The sequence below is a fragment of the Tamandua tetradactyla genome, chromosome 10, assembly GCF_023851605.1.
Source record: "Tamandua tetradactyla isolate mTamTet1 chromosome 10, mTamTet1.pri, whole genome shotgun sequence".
In the NCBI taxonomy this organism is placed as follows: Eukaryota; Metazoa; Chordata; class Mammalia; order Pilosa; family Myrmecophagidae; genus Tamandua; species Tamandua tetradactyla.
In genome coordinates, this window is record NC_135336.1 from 13,357,314 (window position 1) to 13,366,582 (window position 9,269).

Below are 9,269 nucleotides of genomic sequence, written 5' to 3' on the forward strand. Positions count from 1 at the left end.
GTTTTTATGGCAGCAATGTTCATAATTCATAATGGATGGAAATGGCATAGGGGTACAATGACTGAGGAATGGAAGGGGGAACAGTGGTGTTTACATACAATGGATTACTGAGCAGCTGCAAGAAGGAATGAAAATGACAATGTTGTATTTCACATATATCTCAGTATGCTAAAACTAATAGTGATAATAATGAATATTAGTATTTATGGTGTCCTATATAAATGAAAATCACTATAAATGGGATTCAAGCCTAATCCAGATAAAGTGATTGTCATCTAGTGCTTCCTTGATGGCTTAATGAAGTAGGTAGATTTGAGAAGGGTTTGATGGATAGGCAAGAACTCTGATGATCAGACATCAGGGTGAAGACATGCTCTCAAGAAAGCATATAATATATTCTGGGAAGATCAACCAGACCATGCTTGGATGGCCAAAGAAAATGGAAACTGGAATATTGTCTCTTGGAATTGGCTAAAGAAAAAACCTACACAGGGTGGCTTGACCTCCAAACCAAAAGATCCTTACTCTGGTTAGTGTTTTCAAGTTGAAGGAGAGCAAAACTGTAGGTAAGTGGGTACTGTTGTTCCATTAAAAAAAAAAAAAGTAGAACTACTTATATTTAGGTTTTTGGATCTTTATCCAATCTTAATTGTTGGGTACTTCTGTTTGGGAACTGGCTTCAAAATATTGATCTTCGGCAATATAATCTTTTAGTACTGATTCAGAGTTTCATAATTTTCAACCATGGTTCCCTTAAGAATCTAATAGATTCCAAAAATGCTAAGTTGTTTTTGGTCTTGGCCAGGACCCCAGGTGTGCAACTACTGAAATCAGAGTTTCCTGGCCTGGGGGACATATTTCTGTGGAAAGCACATAGGACATCAGGTCTCCTGTCTGTTCTTTTTCAGAGGGGGAATCTAGGACAAAGCTGTGCTCATTGTCCATAAGAGTAGCCTTAGGCTGAAGGGAGTTGAGGAGGCTGTGTTCTGAGCTGCCTTTCAACTCTATGCAGGTTGTGGTTTCAGGCAACTTACCAAGGTTTGTATGATGGGCATCCAGAAATAGCTGTAGGCCATGTAGGTAAGTGATCCCACTCTGGTTAGTCTTCAGGAAGCCTTGAACAGCCACAAAAACTTGAAACTAATACCCAGCAAAGAATCCCTAATCTTCTGGACATATCACCATATTACCAACTGCTTTTAAGGTCAAGTCCTTATGCTGTATGTCTTCTTGGGCCTGGGGACCCTGCAGGCTATGATTTAGGGGTTAGTATTGGTTGAGCATTTAATGATATTTTCTCTTTATTTCTTTACTCGTGAGTAATTCACACAGCAATGTCTTAAATTTCCTGTTCTCATTAGTGAAATGATTTCAGATATATTTTCCTTTTCTTGACTAAAACATCTCATAGCACTTTGAAAAATATGAGTTAATCATTAGATTTCTGAAGGTGTTTCACAGAAAATTTATCCAACTATTTAAACATTTTAAAAAATTATAATTTATTTGCATATTGGAAAGAACCAGTAGTTTTTCACCTTGTGAGACAAAGTCAAAGAGAGATAACCATGGCTTGCTTAAAGGCAATAAAAATAATTGATGGTAGAACCATCAATGTTGGTCTCCAGCCTCCTTATATGGTGTTTACTTCAACTGCATCTTAACTACCACACACAAAATTTAATAAAACTATGAGGCAGTAGACGACTATGGTTAAGGCAGCGATTTAAGCCATAGCCAGCCATTTACTTAGACAAATAAAGCTGGGCATGCTACTTAACTTCCCTATACCTCAATTTCCTCTTTGTTACTTTTATCATCTCCACTTCCAACTTATTCCTACTTTTCCCTTTGGTAATTAAATGGTGTCATTATCTTCCCCCACTGGATAAGCTGGGAACCGTAGATATACTCTTAATAAGTCCTCATCCTGATCACCTCTCTCCTCTCACCCCACAGTTTATGGATTACCACGTCTGATGAACTCTAACTTCTAAATATCTCTCAAATCTATTCTCTACTCAGCATCCTCTCTGACAAGACTATAGTTTAGTTATTATTCTCTCACCTGGTCTAGTTCAAACACCTCCTTACTGGTCTCTCTTCCTCTGACCATCTTTCCTCACCCGGTGGTACAACATCCTTTGAAAAAGCAAATAATTTCATGTTTAAAATCTTCTTATGGCTTCCCCATTGTGTCTGCCAAAATGGCATCAAAACCATGCTGACCAATTCCAGGTGCACCATCAAAGATTCCAATTCAATAGGTCTAAATAGGGATCTATTTTATATACTCCCCCACTTGATTCCAGGACAGTTATTTCACGGACCGATGTTTGAGAATCACTAGAAAGGATAAAATATATACTCAGTAGGCTGTTTTATTATAAAGTCCCTCATAATCTTGTCCTCACCTACTCTTCCAAGGAAATTAAATGTCATCCTTCCCTTGAAAGTTTGTTTTTTGACTGGATTGCTTCTCCTTATGGGCTTCTGATCTCCATATGTGTAATTCCTACAATGACTCTATCAGATCACACTGCCACTTCGTTTGTACCAAAGATTCCCTCACTTACAGGGCCAGCTTCATGGGGAGGCACCCAGTACAGTCACACAGGCTCATTGTTACCAGCATCCTAAAATTCTTAATATTGTTGAACAGGGAGCAGTTCTTTTCCATTTTGTTATGTAGTTGACCCAGCCTATTTAACTGAGTTCCCTGAAAACAGAAGCTGTTTGCTAGTCACTTAAAATCTCTTTTGGTTAGTCCAGCTCCTGACACAGGGTAAGGGTTTGGTGAATATTTGTTAAGTTCATCCACAAATGGATGAAAGGATAGAATAATGTATGTCTTAGAAAAATAATGTAGTATGGCTAATTAACTTTGAAGAGTAAGCCATGCTTATGCTTGGGGGAAGGGAGAGCCAATTGATAAATTCACAGGCTATTGACTGATCATAATAACATGTAGTTTTCTAGGTTTCTCTTTAAATTACTCAAACTGTTTCTCCTTTTGAGTGCTGCTACCTCCCTGTTCTGCTCAGAATGCAAAATTGCAAGTTAATGGAGCTTGCAATTGTACTGATCAAATATGCTCGGATTGCTTGCGCCAGGCACTGTGCTAAATTCTGGGGATAGTAGAAAAGAGAAAGGAGGGGAGCATGGGAAGGTGAATTAATCAGGGTCTCTGTCCTCAAGAAGCAATTAAATTTCACTTCTCCAGAGTTTATATCAAAGACAAGTTGACTTCATGGGAGTTCTGCAGCAATGAATTGAGACTAAAGCCATTAAACTTGGCCAGTGGCCCAGCTTCCTGAACATTTCAAATGACAAAACGCTCAATCTGAACACAATTCCTCCACTATGAGATCTGTGGGTTCTCTGATTAGCATTGGCAACACCACGGAGGTGCTCATGAAGCATAATAAATAAGTGGCTATTGAGGTGAGGGAAAAGGCTTTTGCTCCTGGGTGCTAGAGAAGAAAAGACGAACATCAGCTAGCAAAATGAGCCAAATAATTGGTAAGGACAGATGTCCCTCGCTCATGCTGAAGTTCTGATAGGATTCCTGATGTAGCAAAAACCACACACAGCCCCACTGCCAGGTCATGTGCCTGTTGCTGCACTAACTACTTACTGAGTTCTCAGAAATAATAAAGAAGTTCAAAAATTTTGTTCTCTTGCTTTTCCACATTCACCAGATAAAAGGTCATCCAGATTTTAGTTATTTAGTCAACTAATTCCTATAACATAATGATAAAACTAAAAGATTCTTGCTAAAAAAATACAAATGCCCAATAAACATATAGAGACATGTTCAACTTCAAATCAAGGAAATGCAAAATAAACAGCAATAAAATATCATTTTTGCATTTCAGATGAGCCAATGTTAAAAAGACTGATAATGTTCAACATTGACAAGCGTAGAAGAGAAAACAGTATTCTCATAAGGCCTGGTGGTCAGAGTATAAATTGGTACAATCCTTTTGGAGAGCGACTTGGTATTCTATGTCAACTGAAATTAAAATGTATCTTCTTTGGTGCAGCAGTGCCATTTCTAGCACTCATTTTAAGTAAATAGTCAGACAAATATGTAAAAATATATGTACAAAGTTCTATGTCACAGTCCAAAAAAAATAGAAATAAAATAAATGTACAACATGGGAGATTTTTCTTAATACAGTATAGTTCACCCAAATAAAATTTAATGATAAAAATGGTTATACAGAGCTATAATTATTGAAAGGAAACTAGATGTGTAATACATTCTCGGGTGTAATGAAAAGACCAGCATAAAATAAATATACGGAATGACTCCATTTGTTGTTAAAAATGTATATTTGTGAATATATTTATGCATTTTTAAGACTAGATTGTGACTTATTTTATTTTCCCATAAGGCATGGTGTAAACAAAATGGATAATAGCCTAATACAATATGTATTTTTGTGTGTTTGGATATGTACAGAAAAAAAAAAGACGCCATGAGCATATAATATGTCTAGTGAGTGATATGCTGGCAAATATTTAATACTGTATCTGCAGGTGGGGCAGGGGACAAGTCTTATTGTAGGATTTACTGATTTCCATGGTTTTAATACTCCCAGCATACTTTGCTTCAAGTTACTAACATGATATCACTGAATGCAAAGTTGGAAGGGCCATACACCATTACATAGCATTTTCATAATGCAGATACAAGAAAGGAACATAATCTCAAGAACACTGATAATATTTAAAGGCAGTAAAATAACTAGAAAGTGTTGAATTTTATGTATGCATTTTTTTTAAGTTTGAAAAAAGGGGCCCTAAAATGATAATATGAATCATTTCTAGCTAGTGAACTCATGGATCATATTTACTTCCTTCTTTAGCCCTTTATATATTGTTTATATTTTTACAATGAGATATATACTTTTATAATTTCAAAAAAAGAAAACCCTCAGGGACATCTCTGTCAGTGTTGTTCCTATTTGCTAAAACCCAGGAAAGAAAAAAAACTCGGGGGATATTACTTTTAAAACAACTCCAGCCAGAACAAAGCACTTCTTCCAAAGGATTATTATTTCATTGCAGTGCAAAAAAAAAATAATGGCAAGCAATGTTTGAATCAATTAAACCCTGATATTTTTGCTCAGTCACAGGCTAAGGAAATAAGGTCTCAGTGTTTCAAAGGCCTTTTGAGAAACAAGTTCCCTTACAAAGGATCTTGAGCTCCGCTCTCACTATACAAATAGGGAAACTGATTCCGGAGACAGGCAGGAGATTTCCCAAGGTAAGCACTACAAGTCAGGTATATGTTTCCTTATACATCATATCATCATTCATAAATAGTCCCTACTGTTTATGACTAAAAAAGCATATATTCCATGTTGCCATGATTTAATGAGAAGAGAGGACCTATTTTTGTGGTTTTGTATCCATTCAATAGGTAAATTGCTGAATTTCTAACTCCTCCTACTTTCGTTTCAATAACAGCCTCCTCTCCTCAGAACTTCCTACTTCTCAAAACACATCCATATAAATTATCTTAGTTCATCCTCATAAGACCCCTGTGAGAAAGACAGGGTAAGGAGGACCACTCCTATTTTAAAGATGTGAAAACTGAGGCTAATGAACAAGCGGCTAGCCCACGGTTAGTCAGAGCAGAGATTTTGGTTCCATCTCAGGGCTGCTGCCTGAATCTATAAGACTTTTTTTTTGAGGCCTCTCCAGTGTGAATTCTTCCTCTGGTGAGCCTTCTTTGGAGGTCACTTCCTCCCCTCTTCTCCCTTGTCCTTTCCACAAGTCCTTTCTTCCCTTGACTCCTGTCTCGTTTTGCATGTAAGGATATTACTTGCAGTTCACCTAGAACGGCTCTTTAGTTCCCATTTCTTTTAGTCTAGAACTAAAGCTCATCCCAGACATCTTCAGGCCTCAGAATATTCCTGTTCTTCTTTATCTGACATCAAGGCAAAACCCTAGCATATTGTTTTATCTTGAGATTTAGAGCTGTTTCTATCATGAGAAGACATGTCTGCAAAGGTTGAAACTCAGTGTATATTTTAAAACAAAAAAAACAGAAACACTTTGGAGTGACTTGTTTCTGAAGAGTCTTGGTTTTCCAAAGGAATTAGCATTAGCACCAGAGGAGACGGACTTATTCAAGAAATACAAAGCATATATAACAGTTTTGATTCTGGGAAACTAAGGTCAGAAGTTCTCCTTAGCTTTGTTCTATTAAGGGAGGAAATGTGTTCTGTTAATAGAACAATGACCTGAGGAAGAACTGGAAAGTGTATCAATGGCTTAAACATCAATTGGCTGTCAACAGTTCAGCTACTGAAAGAGTTATCAGTTTAAACTAATGCATGTGGCGACTCGGTCCCTGGACATATTGGCTGGCACAAGCGTTAACAAGCAAATTCTCTCTTCCTCAGTTTCCTTGTCTTGAAAGTGGAAACACAGCTTCTACCTCACAGGGTTATTACAAAAACTGAATTAGTTAGTGACCAAGAAAAAATTTTGAAAACTAAAAATCACTACAAAAATGTGTGGAATACATTTAAGATGCCTTGATAATTTTTGAAGTTCGTTATTCTGGGCAAGGGTTGAAGTCTGGGGGAAAAAAGGGACATAGTGTCAGACAGCAGCGGGCAGATGACCAAGTCTCTCCCGGCAGAAAGGGCTGGGGAACTCGAGAATGAATACTAATTCCTGCAGCCCCTCTAGGGCTACCCGTCAAATGACTCCCCCCCAGGAAACACAGTGTCCCCTTCCATACCAAGGCTCTCCCCAAACCGTGCTCTCAGCTGCACGGAAAACTAGGCTGACACCGAGATGCACACATCAGTGGTGCTGTTTGGAAAATGAACCATGAATAAAGTTGCTTCATTTGAAGGTGTAGGCTAGGGGAGGTGTCATAATTTTCTTTCCTAGAACTATAACACTGTCTACTAGAAAGCAGATGACTCAACAACTCTCAGAAGACAGATTGTCAAAGAGCAGAAATGAGTGTCGAGGAAAAGCATGTGTGTGTGTCCATCTGAGGCTATGAAGGAGGGGGAGAAAAGCATAACAGAGAAAGGAGACCCCGACTTCTGGTGAAGAGGGCTTGAGATGAGGCTAACACTTTCTTCTTAATAAGCAGATTCATGGAATATTCACTCCTGCAAGAAAATGCTTTGGAGAAGTGGGAATGACACCCAACATGTGGTCATTTCTGATGACATTTCAGTAGGGCCTGAAGGAAATTTCTGATCTGGCTGTTGGGGCTGAAAGAAGTTAGGAGACGGTTAAGAAAACCACTTGAATTGAAGTACTTCTTATTTCCTTGTAAATTTTTCAGTTTTGACAGCACAATAGATCCACTCCTGAAGGTCCAAAAAATGTTGTTGCTATAGGAACAGGTAAGCAGATTAGACTGAAAGACCAGTTTCAGAACAAATAATAAAATAGGTCCTAGGCAATTAACCAAGAAAACATTTTTAGTAAATATCTTTGGGGGTTGTTATTTATATATTAATTCCAGGAAGATAAAATGCTATTATAGAATGAGAGCATCGCATTTTAACATTTTAATTACATCATTACTGGCGTAAAAGACTATGCTTCCACAATTACCAGAAAGACCTTATTAAACTGAAGTACACATGTCGAACTCTCTCTTGATTACATTGCAATTGAAAAATACAACTTTAAATTCAGCAAAGCGCATAAGAGTCATCTTTGATTTTCTTACAGTTCCCCAGATGGGAACACATCTAAAATGAAGGAGACAGTGAACTACAGAAAGTTTTCTGCAACCAATCTCTATAACGAGGCAGGCACAAGCGAAACTGTAGAAGTAAGCAGAAATGTGTGCAGACTGATAATTGTTAATATTTTATATGTTTTCCCTGCCCAACAGTCTTTGTGAACACAGATATGTGAGAAGAGAAGAAGGTCAGAGACTCAGCTGCACTCTTACTTCATTTTTGACTCTCCGCTTCCCCCTATCAGGGAATGCACTGTTCCTCACATTAGGGATTTGCTGGAATTGCTGGAGCTTTTGAACAGAACTCACTATACTGGTAAAGCTCAAAAACTAATCACAGCATGACCGTGTGCTTCTCTCCCTTTCTGTTTTATTTAAAATGAGAACATTCTTGATAAAAATGGATACAATATTTTCATTGTAACAAATTCTGCTGTCAGATGTTACAGTTACGGGACAGAGAGCTTTCTTGGTCTTTATCTTTTCTCACATAACACCAGAGTCAAACTGCAGAGAAGTGTGTGCGTGTATGAGTGTGTAAGTGTGTGTGACAGTGTGTGTGTGTGTGTCTGTGTGTGTGTGTGTGTGAGTGGATGTCGGGGGCTGAGGAATGGGAAAAGGGGAGTGTGGCTAGAATCTTACCATCTCATTTTCTTCTCCTTCATTGAGCAAAGCACGCTGGCCCTTCTCGAAGTGGTCCCCCATGAAAAATTTACTCCACTCCTCCTCCCAGACTTTCTGAGCAGACGCTTCCAAGACGAACTTGCCGAGCTACTGGCGTTCCCCAGCTAGCTGAAAGAGTTAATGATCCTCCAGGTAAAAACTCCTTCTTAAGCACACACCTTCCCTCAGCAAATGACAAGGCTTAGCAAACTGAACTCCTCCCACGAGTCACCCTCAACTAAGAGGAATTTCAGCCTGCTCCTTGCTGACCGCATTCCTTTAGAGCAGCTGTCCAAAAGGAGGCAGCTCCCATGCCGATCTTTTTGTGCCCAACTTACAGGGAAAGCACTCATTGACCGCCCAGTGCCTGGCAGCATAAGACTTCTGACTGCAAATCCAACAGGACAATACTGAGTTGGCACAGCCCTTCTGAGGAGCAGGGAGCTGGGACAGGAACTCCCAGGTCACTGCTTTATTCTCCGGAGCTGGAGAATGGCAGGGACAGAAGTGAGAAGGGGTAACAAAGCTGCAGACTGTAGTTGGTTAATGAAAACCCCAATCTGTAAATTTTAAATAGTCCCCTCATTCGGTTTATTTATGAGAATAGATACATTCATTCAATAAGCTGTTTGAGCATCGGTAATACATATATAAATCAAGTCAAGTCACATTTGATATCCCCAGGCTGATGACAGGGATTCAAATATACAAGCAGTATACAAGGTGGTTTATTATTGTTATGACAGTTTGGGACAGAAATCCAAGATAACTGTCAGATGGCTCAGTATGGAATCTACACTGGCTCTGGAAAAATCTTGAGTTCCAGTTGCCTATCTACCCTGACATCACTGTGCGATCATTTAGCCTATAG

The 9,269-nt window shown here is 38.7% G+C and overlaps 1 protein-coding gene across 4 annotated transcripts in view; it reads right to left on the minus strand.

Moving 5' to 3' along the window:
- ATP13A4 (ATPase 13A4) overlaps positions 1–8,846 on the minus strand; it is a 143,699-nt gene extending 134,853 nt beyond the window's left edge. Inside the window, exons 1-2 of one of the 4 annotated variants that reach the window (XM_077117894.1) lie at positions 8,737–8,846; positions 8,378–8,527 (exon numbers count right to left, since the gene is read on the minus strand). In XM_077117894.1, coding sequence (XP_076974009.1) covers positions 8,378–8,440 — 63 coding nt within the window. In that variant the 5' untranslated portion in view covers positions 8,441–8,527; positions 8,737–8,846. Of the gene's footprint in view, positions 1–2,068; positions 2,143–8,377; positions 8,713–8,736 lie in introns of those variants that run through there. The other 3 variants (XM_077117896.1, XM_077117897.1, XM_077117899.1) reach the window with 3 other exon arrangements.
- Positions 8,847–9,269: the final 423 nt, after the last annotated feature.